At 41.7% G+C, this 23,590-nt stretch overlaps 1 protein-coding gene across 4 annotated transcripts in view; it reads right to left on the bottom strand.

Moving 5' to 3' along the window:
• Positions 1-1,837: 1,837 nt before the first annotated feature.
• DUSP3 (dual specificity phosphatase 3) overlaps positions 1,838-23,590 on the bottom strand; it is a 24,022-nt gene continuing 2,269 nt past the window's right edge. Inside the window, exons 2-5 of one of the 4 annotated variants that reach the window (XR_004372605.2) lie at positions 14,197-14,316; positions 12,369-12,595; positions 4,037-7,472; positions 1,838-3,915 (exon numbers count right to left, since the gene is read on the bottom strand). Coding sequence is in view for 3 of the 4 variants with exons in the window: in XM_032772693.2 (XP_032628584.1) it covers positions 7,267-7,472; positions 12,369-12,595; positions 14,197-14,316 (553 nt within the window). In the remaining variant the exon portion in view is untranslated. Of the gene's footprint in view, positions 7,473-12,206; positions 12,266-12,368; positions 12,596-14,196; positions 14,317-23,590 lie in introns of those variants that run through there. The other 3 variants (XM_032772693.2, XM_075059711.1, XM_032772695.2) reach the window with 3 other exon arrangements.

The following is a 23,590-nucleotide window of genomic DNA, read 5'->3' as shown; positions in this document are numbered from 1 at the left end:
GCTGCAAATGCTGCAAATGTGGCCACACTGCAGCGCTGGTAGCTGTCTGTGTGGCCACACTGCAGCGCTGTTCCTACACAGCTGTACAACCACAGCTGTAACTCCCAGCACTGCACATTTCCAAGTGTACCCATACCCTCAGAGTGAAATTCACCCATGTGCACAGGTCTGATGCACTACTTAAGCCCTGAGATAGTGTTTCCAGAACACGAATGGGTGCTAACACTAAGAATCAAAACAGCAGGGGATTTGCCCCTGTGGTTAGAAATGGGAAAGACTTGATGACATAAAATGTGTCTGCTTCTGGGAAATGGTTATTTCATTAATGGGGGATGGGTTGAAGCACTCTGGGCTAAAAGATCCCAGAGTAACATCCATGGAAGTTCTGTGCTCATCACTTTTGCCATTGTTCTTCCAAACAGAATAAATATGCATTATTAATTATCCCACATCTATCTGCATACAGCTGTGATAGCCAGGAAAGAGAGACTGTTTGCAACCATTATGGATACAACTTTGAGAGATCATTTCTGAATTGCAAGCAGTGAGGAGAGAGGATTTGTGGGAGGAGTAAGAAATGAGCAAGCCAAGGCCCTAAATGAGATGCCATGATGCAGGTGAGATTCAGCAGTGAGGGAAGGGGTTACAGCAACTAAATGAAAAAGAGCTCCCTGCGCCACAAAAACTATTCCATTCTTGGTTCTCTCTTCTTCTCCCTTTCTCTCACACACCCAAAAAAAGAAAGAAAAAAAATTTGGGGTGTGTGTGTAAATTTTGAAGATTTTATTTACTTGGGGAATTTCTACAGTAACACCAAGGGAAACCACTGCTTACACTGAGCACTCTCTACACCAGCTGTGAGGTGACCATAGGTGTATTCTCAGTGCAGATTTAAACCACGACAGCAATGAGACAATGCTTAGTCTTGCAGAATAAAATATCTCAAATGGCTAACCCAAGTTCACAACCCAGCCCCATCCAGCTGCTTGAAATTCTGCACTTTAATCTGTGTGGTGGCAAAGTCTCATTTTTCAGGTTCTCTCTCCCCTTTCTTCCAGTAGAAGCAAAGCCTAAATCCGGTGTTGCAGAAGATATCAATATTGTCCATTAACACTCTTGGTGTTGCTATTCACAGGTCTTAATAAACTATGTGCAAAAACTCAGCTGCCAGCACACATGCCCACTTAAAGAGGCATGGCCTACTCTTCTGAGATTAAGGGTGCTCAGTATTTTTTATGAAGTCAGGGGCAGCTGGAGGTGCTCAGCACCTCTAAAAAACAACTCATTGCAATTCAGCTCTCAAAAATCTGTATTGGCTCAGCCGTATTTTTTCTCCTTTGATTCTTTTTAAGTGGTAGTTACAGCACATAATGTAACAAGAACTACTTGGAAAACGTTATTTGTGGCCAGCATCGGAGATGGAAGAAAAGGACTGGCTCATCACAGAAAAGGGAGCAGATAGAGGGAGTCCCCTTTTCATGAAATTATAAACATCTTAGCAGGGCCGAAACACTGACTGTGTTTAATAAAGCAGAATATTGTTTAGTGTTTTGAAAATGTAAGCTACAATTGATATGGATTTGGGTAATTAACTTTCAGATATTTAATTGCAATTGACAGCTGCTGACATCTTATAGCAATTGGTATAATTTGAGACACTAGCAGGACACAGTAAGCTCAGTCCCAAAGGCTGTGGCTTTTCAGCAAGGTGGAGGCTTGTAATGAAATTTTTAAAAGTCCTATTTTTGAACAGTTGATTTCTGGAAAGAACATTTCTGCCCAGACTGCAACAAGGGGAAGTAGAAGGAGCTTTAACAGATAACTGTCAAATCAGAGCTGCTCCAGCATCTCCAAAAAAATTTTTATTAATAAAAACATTTTAATTTTGTGTTTAGGACAAATCCTCCCCTCTCCTGCCTTTCTGGATTTGTACAGAATGTGCCCATAAGTATCAGGCAACTTGTGGGGACTGAACCCAGATTGTATGTACATAGAACCCAGGTAACGGTGCAAATTGTTTGAGTGTTCCCTTAATGTCCATAGAAGCCATATTCTATTGAGAATCTCTCTTCAGGTGTGAGGCAGCTCCTCTCATTTGCTGTAATTATGGCAATCTGCGACATTCCCCTTGAACTGCTGCAACTCCAAGCAGATTACACCTCAGTATTCATCATGCCAACTGCACCATATATACTTTATTGCACATTGCTAAAACATATTTGTTTTTTTGTTTTGCAAAGCACCACAACAAACTGTACAGAACAAACAATTTAACTCTGGTAATTTATTTTGTCACATCACAAAACATGAGCATTGTACATTTGATTTTTCTAATTGGAGTGGGCTCCACATAAAGGAACAAAACTCCTCTTACTGAACACCAGGAGCTCCAACCTTCCAACCAAGATAAAGGAAAAGAACCTGCTCAGTATATAACTTTGTGTCCCGTACATTTTCCTCTCCAGTATCCTGTACAGAAAGCTCTTTGGCTGTAACCCTTTTTTCCAACTCCACTAGTACAGGAGCCTTAAAGTGTACATCAAAGGAGATAAGAATGGCTCATTGACAAACCTGTACAATTGCTAATCCCAGTGGATGGAAACAGAGAGCTGAGATTTTTAACAGAAAGCCAGTGCAGGTTGTGTTTGTATAGATCAGTGCCATATACGTAGATCTATTGGTATAGATCTGGATTTCTTTTTAAAGTTTGTGGGTTGTACTAACAGCTTCAAAGTTACATTTAAATTCCAAATTCCCATAGAAAACACTGTAGGGCAGAAATTGCCCATTTATGTTTAGCGTTGGGATATCACAGAACACGAGGTTACCAATTTCCAATAATAAATGCATGGAAGTTACCACCTAGGTCTGTTCTACTGTCAGTTTTCCACATTGGCAGAGCCCATGACATGGATGCATGAACAAAATTATTTTAGCACAGTCAAACTAGTAAAACTCATTTTAATAAAATTGGAGAAAGTAAAATTCCTGCTGTTTGTACTCACTCCTGCATCAGGGATTTTAACTGGGCCTGACCAAGAGAGAGTTCATTGTAAATATTTAAATGACTGACTATAAAGCATTGCCACTGTCACATCGATTGCAATGATTCCTTCTTGTTGGAAGAAAAATACATGTGACAGAAGATTTTCAAGTCAAAGATTGCATAATACTCAGCATTTATATAGTGCTTTTAATCTTCAAAGCACTTTCTAACCATTAATTAATCCTCAATACGCCTGTGAGGTAGGTAAGTATTGTTTCCATTTTATAGGAGAAAGGTGACCAGCCCAGTATCATACAATGAGTCAAAATGGAATTGGAACACAGTAGTCACTGGCTACTAGTCCTGCATTTACAGCCTACCTCTCAAACTCTGAACTAGTTTTGCAAAATGTTTGCCATTTACAGGAAACCACTTGTTCACCATACCGGTTGCAAGGGCACCTATTCATGAACTAATTTCTGGCTGCACTATTGAGTTGCTGCATGTGACATGCAGAACTGTTGCAGTTCTGTTGTAAACAGCTGTGTTTTTGTTGCATGGCCAAAAGATGACGACAACAAAAAAGGACAAAAAGTTTTGTGAATATTAAAGCAAAGTCCCACACATCATCCTCTTCTCTAAATTATAAACCCTGCCCCTGTAGCAGGAAAATTGCTGGGACATTTTTAGTTCAGTCTGAAGCATGAGAACAGTGTTTGCAAACAACGATATTTTAGAGGACTCATTACCTACTGGAGTTGCTTTTTTAGTAAACAAACAAACAAACCCAAAACATTCCTGCAAAGCAAAAAGCAACTGCTTTAGTTCTTGTTATATTGGAGTCTGGCATGGTAGATGTACTTGTTCTGTGACAGGTTTGTATCCTGAAGAGACATCCTCCCTTCTCCAAAGCTCTGATTGTATTTACTCTGACAAAAAGCAAAGTTCTGTTATTTAGAGATAAAACTTATATCAACAAATCCAGAGGCAGCATTCTTGGTTACAGCTAAAACAGTTTAATCACTGGTACTGCACCATGTTCCTACTTACCTATTCTTCTGTGCTTAAAAATATATTTCTTAATGGTCACGCCAGTAAGGAACACACAGCAGCAGTGGGCAGCTCCACTCCAGTTTCAGTAAAAAGGCACAGTATTTTTTGGTACTTTCTCCATTTCATCTTATGATGGAAGAAATCTCTATTTTTTCCTTTTAATAAGATCTAGCACCTACAGTCAAGGAGATGCACTGAGAAGCATAACATGATTATGGAATTAAATTTAGAACTAAGAGCTCTTCTCTGACAGCTGCAATCTGCAGAATACTGTGCAACATTAAAGGACTTAAACTGAAAGAACAGATGAAAGACTGGAGGAGTACAAGTGACATCACAAGTTATAATCTAACTATACTATTCAAGACTATGAGCAGAACAAAGAGAATGGATAGGAAATAAGGAATCAGTTTCATGTATGAGTCAAACTACTCAGTAACTCACTATAGGATATAATGTTTCAGAGCTTGCTTTTGGGCTAATTCCTTTCCCACAGGCATCTTTTATTCATTCTCAATAGACACCAGATCTGCCAAGTTTGAACACTGAAGACCTGGTTCCGATTTTGTTTACATTGGGGTAAATCAGATGTTATGCCACTGAAGTTCGTGATATTACATCATTGCAAATGAACTCTGAAAAGGTCCTATAAACAGAGGAAAAATATCTCCATATTTTTCTTATCTGTCTTGTTTTCCAGTTCATTTTAGTCATATGCCAACTGCGAGCAGCACTCTCTCCACCTGCTTTTAGGTGGTTCAAGACAATACAGAGCTGTGCAAATCCTACCACCACCACAAAACAGATGGACTCTACTATTCCAACAAAAAACACTGAGATCATTCCTGGATGTTTCTAATCACACTCCCACTAACTAAACAGATTAATCTAGGAGCATCTGTGGAAAAAAAAATCTAATGCCTAATAATAAAATTCTTTTTAGATCACTCATTCGGTTGGAGCCCTACCTTCTAAATGCCAAATCAAAGCCAAAATAGAGTGGAGGTGTGTGTACATATTTTCTATCTTATTTGGATTCATATTTGCAATACACTGATGTAGGTAAAGAGATAAAAACTCTATCATCAACAGAAGTAGAAAAACAGCTTTATCTGTAACAAGATTGTAGTATGCAAAATGGAGAATGAGTAATGTAGAAAAGATAAGGCAGGTGCTCCTTTTCACCATCTTTCATAATACCAGAAAAATGGGCAACCAAGGAAATTAAAAGGCAACAGATTTAAAAATCTGATCAACAGGAAAGACTTTTACACAAACATAATTAACCTGTGAAACTCACTATCACAATATATGAAAGTAATGGTTTTTTAAAAATCAGACATTTATACTGATAGTGAAAAGTATCCCCAAATGCATTAGATATGATAAAATTCTATAAAGGATGTAAACCCTCCTGCTTCAGGACAAATGCCAATCACTAAATGCACAGGATTTAGTAGATAGTAAGTATGATTGAATTCCATGTGCTGATTCTTCCATAATTATCCATTATGAGGCTGTTTTTCTGTGGAAGCATCTGGTACTAGCCGCTGACAAAGATAGGGTACGGGGCTAGCTGGACTATTGTTTGGCTATCCCTATCCTATGCAAAGAAACTGAAGCAAGCCCTGTTTTTGACTAGAGAAGTCACATATGGAGTCATAGGCCAAGTGACCCAAGCCACAACTTTCTTGAAACCAAACTAAGTGTACGAAATATTAAAATAAAAATAGATCAGGAAATGACACACGGTTAAAAAAAATCGAATACACAAAAAGAACAACCTAGTGCTGGGTGTTGTGTGCATCAATAATACAAGAGTTTTTCTTGTTAAAATGTTATCCTTTAAATACATAAAATCACACAGAAAAACTGAACAAGTATATGCAGGGTTCTGATAGCATTACCAACAATTCTGGGGGTGCACCAGTGAGGCCCTGAGTACATGTACAGCACTTTGCAAGCCTTTAAAGTTATGTTTGCACACTCAGCCAATATACACACTGTAAACGAAGCAGCTTACACTCCAGATACTGCAGTGACTCAATGGGGCAGCATCTAAGAGAGGCTAAAGATATCAACCACTTGCAAGTAAATGTTTGCCATGTCCATATGATGGGCAACAGGGCTCATTTCTCTTTAAACACAAACAGTGCAATCCTACTTCAAGCCAGAATGTGCTGTCCCTTACAATGGGCATCTTACAATAAGCAATCAGTGTGTGTGCTTCTTGAAGGGAAAATATTTCAGTGAGGAAAAAGATTTCAGGTTCAAGCTTTCCAGGGTCAATATAAATAATAGTGAGGTTAAAGAAAAAAGAACCTGAAATTCACTAAAATCCCTCATAAGCAGCCAGTTCACATTGTGTGTGTCTTCTGTTCAGGTTCTTATACTCACACCAAGTATCAACATACCTAAGCACTCCCATTCTCTGCTCCTCACATTCGATTCTTTCCTTTGATACTTGCTCTCTATATTTTACTTTTCCGTCTAAATTTTAAGATGAAAAAAATACAGCATTTTTGTTTCTACTTAATAATAAACACAAACAACAGATATACAAACTCTATTTTCAAGGGTACTTGTATTACCATCAGACTCTGGATGGCTTTACTGCCACACTCAAGCCCTGTATGTATACTGTATTGTATATATCCATACCACACACAAAGCTAAACACACTAATAGGGGTGAGTGCATCTGTGTATTTGCATATATACTTCTCTGTCTTTGCAAGCTCCTACACTCAGACTTTAGGCACCTGTGAGTTTGTGAGATACACTTTTAAAAATACAGTACTTCAATTAAAAGCAAGTGAAGGGAGATGCGTTTCTGCTCTTAGGCACCCATGCGGCCAAGTTGCACTGGTGGGATTCAAGAACATGAAGCTAAAATAAATGACATCCAAAGTCAATGCGAAGTACGTATGTCATGGGACCTCCAGTGAGCTCTGAAAGAAACACATGTGATGACAGCTGATACATTGTTGGAATTATCCCTCTAAAGAGCTTTCTTTAGTGCAACACTCCTAGGAGTGATGGAGCTTTGTGCTATTTTAAAGGGCAGACCCAGACATGTGGAAGATACTTTCACTAGACAAGAAGGGACTCTGCCTCCCTCGCACCGCATGACCTAGCCTAGCAGTTTAAGTTTGGGTTATCTAAAGCACCTAACGTGCACCCTTTGACAGTCAGGAGAGCCTCTCTGAGAAAATGCAGCTCCTCGGTTTAGGGCTTCAGTTTGCCCTCTTTCACTAATCTCTCATTAAGTTGGCAGAGCTGCTTCAGGAAGCCATCATTGGGCCCAATCTCTCGCTTCTGCCGGACAGCGCTCACTGCAGACCTGACATCCATGTTCTGGCGAAGCATGAGATAAGCAATGACCAGTGTTGGGGAGCGGCTGTAGCCTTCACGGCAGTGTACAAACACCCGGCCTGTACAGAGAGAACATAAAGAAAACAACAGATTATAACTGAGACTATCGTGGGAAGCACTACAGAAACACCTTTGATGGAAGGATGAATGAACAGCACAACATTGGTCCTTCAGCAGTCCAATGACTGAATTTTGAATGGCTCAGCTAGAAGACAGGTATTCTGTCTCTGTTAGCAGCCATGCCATCATCCAGCAAACTGCAAAACAATTACATAAAATAAACACCTGTACAAATTAAAGCAGAAAATATCATATTTGTTTCCAAAGAGAGAAGAATTGGACTCCTTCCATTTGCTAAGCTCCTGCAATCTTTCGGTCTACAATAAGGTTAGCAGCCTGCAGGACTCCCTAACTTCATTTTCTGCAGAAGGACCAATGTGGCAGAGAAATTAAAACCACAGAATTAAAAGTATGCAAGACTTCAGATGCATGGGATAAACATGGGCTGTTGTTTGGATACAACACATTTCACAAAGCAAGATACACATCCTTTACACTGTAATCCTAGCACTTCCTACGTCTCTACCTCAGTTACACCTTCCTCTGCTACTGCCAGGTCTCTGCTTCTGAAGTCACATTAGCATGTAAGCGCTCTCATTTTAGAGAAGCTGCTCATTCAGCATACAGGATACAAATGAAAGTGCTGACTATGCAGCATCAATAGCCAGCAGAACCCAGTTAGAAAACATACCTCCACCAAGAGCAAACAGAATGCGGCCAGCTGACTGATACAGGATTCTGAATGCCATTACTCCAGCTATTTGTGGTGAATGTGCTGTAGATAAATAACCAATAAGAAATGAAATAAAACAACACCACCATTCTCCCTGTTTGAAATCTGGCCCAAGTTGGTTTGCTGTCTGGTGACTACTCACTGGCCCACGTTTCCAAATACAGAATTTCTTCCTAAACACAGGGGAGACGCTGACCCCAACAAACCCACAGTAGTGGCAAGAGGACAGAGGAGTCACACATTTCTCTCATGAAAGCCAGTTTACTGTGAACTGCAGCAGAGAAAAGACTCTTAGCATATTTGCCTTGGGTTACTGAGATCCTTGAGAGAATTTTTTAGGAACATCAGCATTACAACCTTTGTGTTAATTTAAAGGCTGATCTCCTAAATCGCTCTCCTTTATGTCTATAATATTTATTAATTGAACTTGGTGCCACTTCCCTTTCCATCTTTGCTTATCATTGCAGTATTGGAGAAAAGTTATCACTATCATTACAGGAATGAAGGAGAGGCTGGTTACCTTTCTGAAAAAGGAAGGGGAGTGAAGCCAATGAACTCCCGGCTCTACCATACAATATAAATAATTTTAACAATGCATTTATTTAATAACTGGAATGGACCTTTAGCCTAGCTAAAAGTCTATTACTTTTTGCATAATAATTAGACAGGTAGGTCAGAAGTGGCATAACAGCACCTGAGACTTAAGGAGCCCTATCAGAATTAACAAGGGCACTGACAAATCACTGAAAATTCAGAGTAATTTTGTCACTATTATCCACATTTCTGTGAGCACCATCCAAACTGAGCAGGTGTAGCAGGACTTCCATACCTCTACTACAGTTCACCCCAACTGCCTGGACTTCCTAAACTCTCCTTCTCAGTGCAGGCCTGTTTCCCTGGCTCACAACACTACTAGGAAGAGGTAAGTTCTTGCTTTCGGAATTCATCAGATTGACCAAACTGTAGGTTGCCAGTCCTCTAACCCCCTTCCAAAAAAAATAAAAATATGCCAAAGGCAGATCCCCCTGAACATTCTAGAAAGAGTTCTCTCTCCCCCTCTGCAAAAGACTTTTCAGCTATTCAGATGTGGGCTGAGAAAGTCATTGGGAGCATGTGAAGAAATATAACGTAAGTAGAAATAATGAACTGACGAGAAGTACAAGCTGAACTACTGCACTCTGGACGTCTAAGATTTCAGTACAGAGGAGGTCCATGTTACAAGCTTTGCTTTGCAGCATTGCAGCAAGTTTTCCTGGGACTCTGTGGAGCAGCAAGGTATCTACTATTATACCAAATCTTCCATTTGAAAATGTTTAAGATAATTTGGTGCAGCAGAAATTCCAGGGGGCACATACCACAACCAGATGATCCATCTGAAGTCAGAATTCTCAGAGCTAAAAATCTCAAGACTCAGGCGTTGTTTCTTTTACCCAAGCAGCAGTCGGTTTATTCAAACCAGAGACAGCTTTTATCTACTGTTCTGATACTCTGACCAGTGACAGTGCTTGGAACCAGCATGGGAAAGTGTCAACCTTTCCCTCTCTCTTTAATAGAGTCCCAAAGAAATGTTTAATCATAGGAGCTGCTACACCAATTCCCAGTTACCATTTCTCCTTGTTCAGAAACATTGGAGCTACTACAATACCTTCTGCAGAGTCATTTGGATTACTCAGCACTCAACTTGCTTTATATCTTCAAAGCACTGAACAAACATTAATTAATGTCCTTACAATTTCACTCATACTAAGGGCTGTAACATTCAACTCTAGAGTAGATTAACCCTGCCCTCTGTACAAGCACTGGGGCCTTGGTAAAGTCTATAATCTTCTCCTGATGAGGAAATTGTACAGATGGCCCAAATTCATGTCTGTCTAGAGGCCGTCTCAATTGGTGTAATTTATACCTTCTTCTGTACCACCTCCTTATGTGTATATTACAGAATCTTAGACTGTGTAATTTACACCAAATCCTACATGTCATCTCCAAATTTAGCTCCAAATTTAGCCCATAAAAGAGTAAGCTGATACATCTCACTTCACATCTGGCCCCATGATGACTAAAGCAATGAGCAGGGCGTTCTAAGGGCATGTACAGTCAAGACAGCTACCCTCCCTCCTTCTCCTTAGTTACGAACTCGCTTTCCTTGCATGGTTCACCTAGGAGCCGACTGGGTCATTGTTGTTTTTTTATTACTGTTAAAATGAGGGCTCTGAAAAAAAAAACAAACCCAAACCTTGAATTCCCTAAGATTTCTGCCTGTTGTGTAACCTCTTCAGACTCCCTTGCTATGGTTTCCACCTCAGTTACATATGAAGGAGATCCCAGAGGAGAAAGAAGCAGCACTGAGTCAGTTGTGTTAAAACATCTGAATATGTCAGTGGTTCCCCTGACATGCATAAAACCTGCTACCTTTGAGCTGGAGTTTTTGGTCCTTATCTTCTGTCCTACTTTCTGAGCATTCATGCTACATCTAAAGATGACCAAGCAAACAACAGAGGAACAATTAATCAAATCCTAAAAGGTTTGCCTGTTTTTGGTGAATGGGGTGCAGACAGCAAATGTTGTTCAATGTAGAAAACTGTTAATCAATCTGTGTGAAAGGACCCAATTGGGAAAATACTGGTATGACTCCTTATTTCCAGCTGAGGGAAACAGAATAGAATTTGCAGGGGGAAAGGAGATTAAATGAAAAGCATTGAACACAGCAGAATTAGCTTTTTTCAAGAAACAACTTTTATTGCAAAAAAGTCAGCAAAATAAATGGAATACTTTCCTAATATCACTATTCAGTGTAGGCAACTGCTGTAGCTGCCACATGGAGCGGTAAAAAAAACCCAAGGATATTCCCTCTGAGCCTTGTGCAAACAGAGCTGTTGACAAAGGAAACAGCTGCTCAGAATGGATTGATGGATGAAACCTATGGATCATAATTGAATGGATTTTAGTTGCATTTGTTTCAAGAGTGTGAAAACTTATGCCCAGTGTCAGGATATTGAATAAAGAAAAAGCCATGCTCAAACGCATGGTGGCTTATGATACAATAATAAAATATCCTTTTAAAAAAGGGAGACTTCCTTCACAATCATATAAAATATAATATGCCTTCTACCCCTGCTAGGTGAGCTCCTAACATAAGAACAGCCATACTGGGTCAGACCAAAGGTCCATACAGCCTAGTATCCTGTCTGCCAACAGTGGCCAACGTCAGGTGCTCCAGAGGGAGTGAACAGAACAGGTAATGATCAAGTGATCTCTCTCCTGCCATCCATGTCCACCCTCTGACAAACAGACAAACCCTAACCCTAACCACTGAGAGAGTGGGGTTTAGATACTCACAAACAATAGGGGCCAGGTATTTAAAGATATTTAGATGCCTAGTGGGATTTTCAAAAATACATAGGTGCCCTATGCCAGGGGTTATCAATTATTTTTTGTCAAGATCCAAATTTCTTGGTCAAGGTATACTCAATATCCAGACTCCAGAGAAAATAATATAAAAACAACAACAATAATGACAACAAGTAAATAAAAAGATTTTGTGGTCTGTTCCAAAGCATCTTATGGTGCAGATTTGGCCTGCGGTCCACCTATTGACTACCTCTACCCTATGCTAAGAAATTATCCACTCTTGCATGTGTTATTTGCATTTAATCTGCATCTCTGATATTAGCTTGTGTTGCAAGCTGAGTGTTGCATTTTACAATGTCCTTCCTGACTCTGATTTATGATTTTTACTGTCTTAAATTAGTGTTTGGGTCCTGTGTTACTTTCCAGATTTTCCATTCTGATCCACTAATATGTTCAGGAAATATTAAAGTCTCTCTTCCTAACATAGCATTTCCAGTATGATTTTTCCTTGACACTTTCATTGCTAAGATGCACCAGCTGTTTTACTCTCCCCAAATTACCCACTGCTGTGGCAGTTTTCCATTGTTTCATACATTGAGGGGCTCTGTTCATACACAGCAAATTCTACATTGTATATTCAAGTGCCCTAAACTCCTCACCAAGAAGTCTAAGTGCTGATCTGAATGCTTTGGTTTCTGTTCCACTGAAAAACTGAAGAAAGAAAAAAGGAGTATTTCAAACAATGAAACAAATGGCCAGTAAATTCACATACTGGCTAGAAAACAGGGCAGAGATATTCTTGGAGATGCCTTACCATCCTTCTGGGACAGCGCACTGTCAATAAAGTCAGCTGCCTCCTCAAAATAGCAACTGAGGTTAAATTCTTGGGTGTCATTAGCTTTAATGCCATGGTAAGTGATGCCTGTGCCTTCGTAGAACTCTGCATTAGTGTTCACATGCATGAAGGATTTTCCCTCTGCTGCATTCAGGATGTGGGTTATGCCCAGGCGCTGCAACCTCATGATATTCTTGGCTATGAACCTGGAAAGTAAGAAGTATCAAGAAAACAATTGGGGCTTAGCAAATCACATAAAAAGAGGCCAAACGCTCAGTATTTTCAAGTGCCCTCAGAATCTATAACAAAGCCCCCTGCTGCCCACAGAATTACAAAAATGTAGGACTGAATGGATCATCTAGTTCAGTCCCCTGCACTGAGTCAGGACTCGGTATTACCTAGACCATCCCCGAGAGGTGTTTGTGGAATCTCCATCATTGAAAATTTTTAAGAACAGGTTAGACAACCTCCCTTGGTAATTTGTTCCAGTGCTTAACTACTCAAGTTAGAAAGTTTTTCCTAATGTCCAATCTAAATCTCCTTTGCTACAATTTAAGATTACTTCTTGTCCTGTTCTCAGCAGTTAAGGAGAATTAATTTATCACCTTCCTCTTTATAACACATTGATTATTATCACCTTTTTATCTTTTAGGTGCCCCAACAAATTGATTGTTTGATTATTTGCTCATTATCTTTCCAGATACCAAAGTTAAGCTGACTGGTCTATAATTCCCTGGGTTGTCCTTATTCCTCTTTTTTATAGATAGATACTATATTTGCCCCTTCCCATCCTCCACAAGTTCTCAAGGATATTGCTACTCCTGTCCCTGTTATTTCATTAGTTGTCCCCTGGAATCACATGGCTTCCAGGTCCTGTGGATCCTCTCCTTAGGCTGGGGGGAGGTCCTTTAGCAGTGGGCCTGGATCCCAACAGGATAGTTACTCAACAATCTGCACTCACCAGTGAGTCTCCTACAGATTTTTATCTCAAAAGTTGATCATATTTTTAGTCTGTTCACACAGGCTGTAGTCACGTATGTACTGCGAGCTACCATGGTCACCACCGGTGACTGAGCCCTGCCTTCCTTGGCAGTGGGTGAGTAGAGAATATCTGGGACCCCACAGGCTGTCAATACCTTCTGTGACAAGAGGAATCCACCACTCCCTCTAAAATATGAAAGTCTGAGCAGTACTAAGAGACCATCATGGATGTTATGAAGGAGGCCGTGCAAGTCACTGCTCCTTGTTTAGCCTTTTTCTACACAAGATAATCGAGAAACAGTTAAAAACAGCCTACAGCACCAGCTGCCAGCATCCTGGATCCCCCTGCCAGGCTTCAGGCCAGGACACGGTACAGAGATAGAACACGTTGCTCTAGGGCTAAGGTGGGGAACCTACGACCCGTGGGCTGGATCTGCCCTGTGGCTTAATTTCATGCGGCCCGTGGCAAGTCTCAGCGCCTTCCCCTCATACCCCTCCGTGGGGCTGGAGCCACGAGTGCTGGCTTGCCCCACGGGGGGGGGGGGGGGGGGGGGGGGGGTGACAGGTGTCTTGCCAGGGATTCTCTCAGGGGGGGGGGGGGGGAGTTGAATGTTTTATATTTCTCTCTCTAAAAAAACCTCTAAATTAAGTTGCTTTTTACTTGCATGTGGCCTGCGACTGATTTTTTTATGTGGGTCAACGGCCCGTGACAGAAAAAAGGTTCCCCACCTCTGGTCTAGTGGATGGCCCAGAGGCAAGGGAAATCCATTCACACTCATCTTCAGTGGCATCTGATACTGTTGATTGCCAAATACCCTCGACCTACCTCCAAGAACATGCAGGGGTGAATAAAAACACCTTGAAATGGCTTAGGTCCTTCCTCTCAGACTGAACAAACTCAGGGGGTTGTTCTGGGTAATTGTTCCTCCACCTCCAAAGGCCTCGCCTACAGAATCACAAGAAGTTCAATCCTTGCTCCATATTATTCAATATCCATGAAGCTACTGAGAGCTGGTGTGACAACACGTGCTGCAGTGCCAGTATTAAACAGCAAGCTCCCTGCTCTCAATCTCAGCTGAAATCAGCATCTGGCAAAAGATGAACCCAAGCAAAAGGGAGGCTATAATTTTAGGAAAATGGAAACATTTTGAAGTATTTGCCTCATTGTCCATACATTGTAAAAGTTGGCCCACAGCTTATAGGTCCCTTCAGACTCCTCAATTCTATCAGATACACCTTTATCCCAATATAACGCTGTCCTCGGGAGCCAAAAACATCTTACTGCGTTATAGGTGAAACTGCATTATATCGAACTTGCTTTGATCTGCCGGAGCATGCAGCCCCACCCCCCAGAGCACTGTTTTACCATGTTATATCCGAATTCGTGTTATATCGGGTCACGTTATATCGGGGTAGAGGTGTACCAAAAAACCCATGGTGGCCAAAAAAAACCCCTAACAACCCCCAAAACAAAAAAAAACAAAAACATTTCCACCTGCAACTGGCCAGAAGACTGCACTCCTCCTATCGGGTACAGACCTGGGCATGATGATAAATGTGTTCATGCCCTCCAGGCTTGATTATCACAATGCATTAAATGTAGGAATGAAGACACATGACCTAAAAAAACTCCAGTTGGTACAAATGGCAAAAGCCGATCTGCATAGCAACACAGGCAACCATGAATCTATCACGACAGTGCTCTGCTCTCTGCATTAGAATTTATATTAGGAATAGGCAAAGTAGTTCAAAGGAAACAGAAACCACCAGCATCCTCCATCCAAAATCTTCACCTGCTTTTGGAAACAAAATCAAACCAAACTTTCAGGGCTCTGAACCTTTCAGAGAATTCCCCTACTCACTTGCCCCATTTGTGTACATTCATTTTTCCAGGACTGGAACCAGAAGAGCTGAACTACCATGAAAAATCAGCTTTCACCATGTTTCCAGCTGGATCTGGAAACACAAATCTTATGGGAAAGCTGCTTCTCTCAAGAGCTCCAACCCCATTTAGCAGACTCAAGAGAGTTTAATAGTGGTTGAGCTTTAGATAAGCATATGTGCTGTATATTTTTTGATGGGTTTCTAAGTTTTGGCAAGGTGCCCACAGCTTTTGGATGGACGCCTTTTTATTAGAAATCTAAATAGATAAATAAAATCTGAATTAGTAAATTGTACCCAAACTAAACCTACATTCTGGACTTTGAGGTTCTGCAGAAATTAGCTCACAGTTAACACATAACAAAATGTTAGATAATGAACATATAAACCTTCTCCATTTCCCCTGTGACTGTTCCCCTTTTTCAGTAAGAGTGCACACTGCAGACGAATCCTCATGTGTGAGCAAATTTTCTACATGTTCTGCCATGTGTACCCAATAATCATGGCAATGCGCCAAATCATTTTAAGGACTTTCATCTATTATCCAAACAAAAGTTGGCTAATTTTCTGTCTGGCAGGAAGATAACAGCTGTGCCAAGGGATGAGCCTCAATGCCAGGGGAAGTCTACTTGGAACAGAACAGTAATTGCTGTAAAAACAAGGCCGAAAGGAAAAACGTTCATTCTGTAGTGTATGCCTTGTCCTTTCTTCTCATATCTGACATTTGTATTGATGGAAGTCCTTTGGGTTTTGAAGGAATAAGAGAGCTTTAAGGACAGTAGGAACTCCTGTGTCTCGGAACCACAGACTAGGTCATCAATAACACTACAGACTTGTCTTTATTCCTTACACAGTAAATGAGTTTCATAGAGTTATACCTAAGGTTCTTATCAGTACACTTAGTGGAAGCACAGAGCAAAGCTTGGCCTCTGCTTATTGTAGAACAAATAATTCCATTTTCAAACAGTCCCAGAAAATCCCACTTCTTACATTTCAGTTTCATTGTATCACCCTCAAACATTGGCTCCTGAGAACCAGAGCAAGGAGATGGTCTCTGCGAAAGGAAAACAGGATCGGTTTCTTTTCCCCTAAGAAGCTCACGGAATCTTATCTGCTCTGAATATAGAACTCTTCCTATTCTGGCCCTGTAACATTAGTCCACTGTTACCTGAGTGTGTCTTTCTTCCTACCACAGATCACTTTTACCTTTCACAAAATTCCAGTCCTAAAGGCACATATGGCAGCTGTTAATGGTAAATAGTCTTAAGTAAGACTGTAATGCAACATCACTCATGCAGCCAGCCAACCCAACAAATAAAAAGAGTTATAGTTCAAGCCTTGCTACAAGACAGAATTCACTAATAATTTCTCCATTCTGCCTACCAGCATCCTCAGTGACAGCACAACTCAGTTCTTACTGGGATGTTCATACATGTCAATTTTCTTCTCAACACCTCTACCAACAGCTTAAACATTTGAGCAAGACACCAACAAAAGATTAAGTGCCCTATAATTAGTGGGCAGCCATTAGCAACTCATTTATCTTAGCTTGTCTATTGCCATGGGATGACAGGCCCAAATACATGCACTTCCTACATACGACAAATGCAGGATAAACTGAAGTGTACTTCCAGATCCTCATGAAGGAACAAGTACTTTCTAAAATTCCCCCACTCAGATGGGCACCATGAACCACTCAGATTTCCTTAGCAAGATCTTGTTACCAAATACATATTCTGGAGATGTGGCTTGAGGTGCTTATAGGTTTCCAAAACACAGTTTGAAATACAACAGTTTCTCTGCCAGCAGTGCAGAAGTGATGCTGTTACATATGCAAGATTTGCTTGCTTTTTGACAGAACAGCAATTTTCACAGGACACAGATTTCTGCAGTAAAAAAGGAAAGGAAAAGAAAAAAGATAAATGGCCCATGTCAGCACAGGGCCAGATGAGGGGGAAATGCAAACACACAAACCAATAGGCTGAAGAGTGTTCTGTGCATTTATTTTTTTATGCCATAACATCACAGTGTCTGCTCCCAGCCTGACTCTGAGCTCTGAGTGTATTACTCTTTAAAATGCTTTGGACACATTTGAGAATTGTGTATTAAGATTATTGACTGCAGCTCACTGCAAGTAAAAAACCCCCCTAACATCTAGATGCCTGCAAATCTGCAGATATCTGCTTTATATCCATCCACAAACCATGTTTGCAGATCTCGGACGGATGCAGATACAAATTTTGTATCTGCGCAGGACTCTAATCACATCCACATTAATATCCTGTAGCCTTATGATACAGGAAGTGTGGCTCTCAAACATTTATACATGCATTGGGAAAGCCTTAAACATGCCCTGTTCTTTTGTAATGCTATTCAGATAGGAATTTATGATTCATTGGTACTAGATAGTCAGAAACAATTATTTTCTGTGAAGTGCTTCCTGGAGATGCAATTCAAAACAATGTTAACAGTTCTGGGCACCGCATTTCAAGAAAGATGTGGAGAAATTGGAGAGGGTCCAGAGAAGAGCAACAAGAATGATTAAAGGTCTTGAGAACATGACCTATGAAGGAAGGCTGAAAGAATTGGGTTTATTTAGTTTGGAAAAGAGAAGACTGAGAGGGGACATGATAGCAGTTTTCAGGTATCTAAAAGGGTGTCATCAGGAGGAGGGAGAAAACTTGTTCACCTTAGCCTCTAATGATAGAATAAAAAGCAATGGGCTTCAACTGCAGCAAGGGAGATTTAGGTTGGACACTAGGAAAAAGTTCCTAACTGTCAGGGTAGTTAAACACTGGAATAAATTGCCTAGGGAGGTTGTGGAATCTCCATCTCTGGAGATATTTAAGAGTAGGTTAGATAAATGTCTATCAGGGATGGTCTGGGCAGGACACTGGACTCGATGACCTCTCGAGGTCCCTTCCAGTCCTAGAGTCTATGAATCTATGAATAATATGAGGAAAACGTTGACATTTGTTCAATAGATTGAGGATGATCTAGAAAAATTCCATAATCACAGAAGCTGGTTTAGATTTCATGCTGTATTTTGAATTATTCTGCTGCATTATTATCTGAAAAATATATAATTGTACTGGTCAGTAACCTGTGAACAGTGTTTACCCTTTGCTTTGAGCCTCTGTTTTGAGGAACTGGTCCTGCTTGAATGGTTAGGACTGTCTGGACATGCTTTTTAGTTATTATCCTTTGCTGTTTTATCTTTGTGTTTTCATCAATTATTTCCTTCATCTATTATATTCGAGGTCTGTTCAGGCCTAATTTTAAAACCCGACCTGAACTCAACTAGACCCACAGCCCACCCAAACACGACCCAAGCCCAAGAGTGTTGAGTCATCTCATTTTCAGACCCAGCCCAAGCCCAGCTTGATACTTCCCCCCAAACCTGTATTAGCACTGCTACTTGGAGCTCAGTCTGATGGGGGCTTTCCGCTCGCATGCCTGCAATCTTTTTTTGGCCACTGCATGCCCATAAGGTCAGTGCAGCCGCAGATGTGTGACTCCTCCAACTGGCCACTGCTGCCTCACTGGACTGTGTGTGCTGCAGAGGGAATAGCACTGCAACTCGTCAGCCCCTCACACCACAGTGCAGCAAAGAGATGGGGGCCCGCAGGAGTTGGACACGCAGCTGCCACCACACAGACCTGGCAGGCAAAAGAAGGTCATCAAAGATTACTTGACCCAAGCCAGGGAGTGGTGAGTTATTGTCAGACCCAACCAGACTTGAACCCAACATTTGCTGGGTTCAGATAAGGTTGCAAGACTCCATATTATATGGAAAATTTAGTGCTTTGGCACTAAGTCACTCAACAGAGGGATTGTTCATATTGCACTATGTTCCAACTTAATCTCACCTTTCTAAATTTCTGAGCTAAGTGAGATCCCTGAATATTCTAACACCACTCCCATTTTTAGCTCTGGATGATTCATTCACAAGAAAAAACAGCAATACCACAATGTGAAATAGTCCAGTAGGTTTCAATCAAAAGTTTATTCTGAATCCAGCTTAGATATTTTCATTTATCTCTTAGGATCCAGCTGCCCACATGCCAGTCACTGGGCTTGTGATTTCCCTGTGTTTGAAACCCTGCACGGACGTGTCTGCTCTAGGAAAAAATATTTTTTAAGTGCTCCCACAGGGCAGTGATAAATCAGACCCTCTATCCCAAAAAGGAAGTGATCCATCCAGATCAGAGTTGATGTTTCAGTGACAGAGCAAATAATCAAGTCACTTCATTCTTCTTGGCAAGACATTTTCCATACAAGTGAGTCTCATCGTACACGCATTTAAAATGCACGAATTCAGATATGCGCAGTTGGCAAAAACAAAAAGAGAGAAAAACAACAATTTAAATACTGTACCTATAGTGCGGGCGATTCCTCCCACCATTACACTCAATGTAATTTTGACTGTATGTGATTTTCGCTTTATGCACTGACAGCGGAACGTAACCCCAGCATAAGATGAGACTCACCAATACTGCTGTCCAGCACTATCTTGCTGCAGTGTTTGCAATGTACCTTTGACAACAGCTCAGGAGAGAATAAGAGACAAGGATTACATGATGGCCAAAAGCAAGATGCAAACCATTCAAGCCATCTCAATTTACACAGACTGTCAGTGCACCACTACTTAGCTAGATTTTTTTTTACATTTGTTACTTAGTAGGAATGAAGACTCAAATGGTTCTATTGTAATGTAAGATATGACTCAAAATTTCTTCATATGGACTTGCTACACAACCTGAACTGTTAGAATTAGAACAATTGTATAAAAGAACATTTTTGCAGGACATAGTTTGTATGAGCTATTGTGGTTGACTTAATAAGTTAAATAGACACTAGACCGGAAAGTTATTTTGGGGTAAGATTTTATCAAATTAATTGGAGAGCTGACCTTTCAGTTCCACAACCAGAATAAATAACTGTTTTCATTTGTCAACACATTCACACCGTTCTGACATTCTGTACTGCCACATAAGAGCAATACAAAGCGTACACAGAAATCATGCTATACCATAGTCCTCCACAGTTACTTTCCTGAATGATTTAATAGATTTTGAACAGAGACTTTAATGATAAGGCAGACATTAAAAAAAGAGAATGTCTGTAAAAATGCAATGTCATTAGCTTGTACTAACTCCCAGAATCCCCATTTCTACCGTGAAGATTCACATGTTTGGTAAGGGCTTGTACCATCCTTAACCAAGCATTACCTTTTGTTCAAACCTGCAGTGAAATCATAATTCTAGCTTTGTCATATCACAACATGTTGCTATGGAAATTATGAAATCCCCATTTAAAGGGAAGTATCTTCAGTCTCTCTTTACTCCCCCCGCCCCGATTTTTGATCTGCACTATCCACCGGTCCAGGTGTATATACAGCACAGATTTAAAAATACAAACAAAATTTTTACATTTTAAGACTCTTCTCAAAGAGACAAGGTGTATGAGGTAGTATCTTTTACTGGACTGACTTCTGTCGGTGAGAGAGACAAGCTTTTGAGCTACACAGAGCTCTTCTTCTGTCTGGGAAAGGGCTCTGGGTGTCACAGCTAAATACAAGATCAAACAGCACATATTCTAACTACTTATGCTAAACTACAGGACCATTCAAGGTGAAGTGGTCCATTAACACCCTGTAGTCAAAGGACAAAAAGAAGGGGGGTTAGTGGGTTGCATATTGTTGAAATAAACCATATTTCATTTAATAAAGACTCTGGATTTATTGCTTATTTCAACAATCTGTAACCCACTAACCCCCATCCTTTGTGTTCTATGACTACAGGGGTATTAACGGGTCACTTCCCCTAGAATATGTGCTACGGGACTATCCAATCTGTTTGATCTTGTATTTAGCTGTGACACTCTGAGGGCTTGTCTTCATGTACAGTGCTACAGCGGCGCAGCTGCTAGTCCTTTAGGCCATGTCTACGCTAGCGAGCTTACAGTGGCCCAGCTGTTCTGATACAGTTGCACTACTGTAAAAATCACTATTTAGCCACTCTGTAAAACCACCACAACAAGCTGCGGTAGCTATGTCGACCCGTTGACACAGTGCTGTCTACGCAGTGTGTCAATCAAGGCATGGATTTCACACCCATGAGCGATGTCGTTATACTAATATGGGTCTGTAGCACCTTTCCCAGACTTGAAGAAGAGCTCTGTGTAGCTCAAAAGCTTGTCTCTCTAAATAACAGACATTGGTCCAAGTTATTACCTCACTTACCTTGTCTCTGTAATATCCTGGGACTGACACGTCTACAACAACTAGGCTCTTACAGCCTGCCAAAAACAAGATCCTCCTCTCCCACACACACTAACCCACCAAAGGGAAGCCATATATTCTTTTGCAACATACAAAACACAGGAAATTAGGGTGTAAAGTGGATTTATACCAAACTGTTGCTCTGTCTGGTGGAGTCCATACACCTTCTACACAGCTGATCTGCTTTTCAATGTTACTTATCAGAAGCATGTGCCAAACAGACAACTCCAAATTGGTACCAAATTTTCTGTTCTGTCCAGGTGCTAGAGCAAAGTAGACTAAATTATATGTCATGTCAGAACCTTGGTAGGACTGTGATTTATTTCTTGCATATACCAACAAAGATTTTATTGCTGCCTTGCCTGCTGAAGACTCTATGCCCATACAATGGCGGGAGATGAAACCAGATGGGCTCTGGGAGTAGATACATGAAAGGTATTCACACATCAAGGGGCAGCAGGTTTGTATAAATTTTGGTTGTGCCCGGAATGGGTCTAAGTCCCGCCCCACCCCATCTGCTTAAAGCTCTGGGAGGGAGTTTGGATGCGGGAGGGGGTGCGGGTTCTGGGCTGGGGGTTGGGGTGCAGGAGTCGGTGCAGGGGGCAGGCTTTCTGAGGGAGTTGGGATGCGGGCTCTGGCTGGGGCAGGGGTGCAGGAGAGGATGAGGGGTGCGGCGCTTACCTCAGGCGGTTCCCAAAAGCGACCTGCACACCCATCTGGCAGCAACTCCTAGGCGGGGGGGGGGCTCGGTGTACCGCTGCCCCCAGGCACTGCCCCTGCAGCTCCCATTGGCCGTAGTTCCCGGCCAATGGGAGCTGTGGAGTCAGCGCTCAGGGTAGGAGCAGTGCACAGACATACACATCCCACCCCCTCTCCCCACCCCAGGGCCACAAGGGTGTGTCGGCTGCTTCCTGGAGTGGTGCGGAGCAAGGGCAGGCAAGAAGCCACCTTAGCCCCACTGCGCTGCTGATGGTGACAGCCAGGGGCCCCTGGGCCCTTTTAAATTGCCTGGGGGTGGCAGGCAGGGCTGGGAGACACTCCAGGGGTGGCGCATGGGGGCAGCAGGCAGGCCCAGGGGAGAGACCCAGCCCCAAACATTGGTGGTGCCGGGCCCTTGGGTCCTGAATATTCCTGGAGCATAGGCACCACGGGCCCATATTACTCACCGCCCCTGCACACCTCAGCAGGTAGTATGCTGAGTGAGGTCAGGCAGACTGAGGGGTAAAGGCAGAGAGAACTACAGAAGCAGGGAAGGACACTAATGTTGGGACAGGGTGGAAGATGGACAAGGAGCTGGAGAAGGCATAGAAAGGAGGGAAAGATTTCAAGGAGAGGCCAGGACAAGTTCACATCCTTATCAGGATGACAATCAATACAAGTACTGTCAAAATGAAAATCCAATACATCAGTTTAGGATAGAGGATCACAGCAACACAGAGGTCGGGGGACAGAGTGAGACATCAAGAAACCAGTCAACAGGAAAACGTTACAGATTTTAGAACCAGAAGAAACCTTTACAATCATCTAGCCTGACCTCCTCTAATACAGCCACAGATTTTCACTCAATCATTCCTGAATGTAGCCCAATGACTTGTGGTTGAACTAGAGCCTATAATTTAGAAAGCCATTCATTTCTGATTTACAGACTCCAAGGGATGGAAAGTCTACCATATCTCGTGGTAATCCGTGCCAATGATTGATTGCCCTCATTGTTAAAAATGTGAATCTTATTTCCAGTTTGAACTTCGGTGGCTTCAGTTTCCAGCCACTGGATTTTGTTAAACTTTTGTCTGCTAGAATAAAAAGAGTCCATCATTACCCATGGGTGCTGGCCCAGGCCCCACCACACCACCCCAGACATTCCATCACACGCCCCTAGGAGGGCACAACCCAGTTTGGAGTCCACTGATGTAGCCCAAATGAAATTAGTGGGCAGCAGGTTTAAACAAATAAAAGGAAGTTCTTCACACAGTGCACAGTAAACCTGTGGAACTCCTTGCCTGAGGAGGTTGTGAAGGCTAGGACTATAACAGGGTTTAAAAGAGAACTGGATAAA

Source organism: Chelonoidis abingdonii, chromosome 21 (genome assembly GCF_003597395.2).
Source record: "Chelonoidis abingdonii isolate Lonesome George chromosome 21, CheloAbing_2.0, whole genome shotgun sequence".
Classification (NCBI taxonomy): Eukaryota; Metazoa; Chordata; order Testudines; family Testudinidae; genus Chelonoidis; species Chelonoidis abingdonii.
The sequence above is the reverse complement of the archived record's forward strand: the minus strand, read 5'-3'. Positions and strand labels throughout refer to the sequence as shown.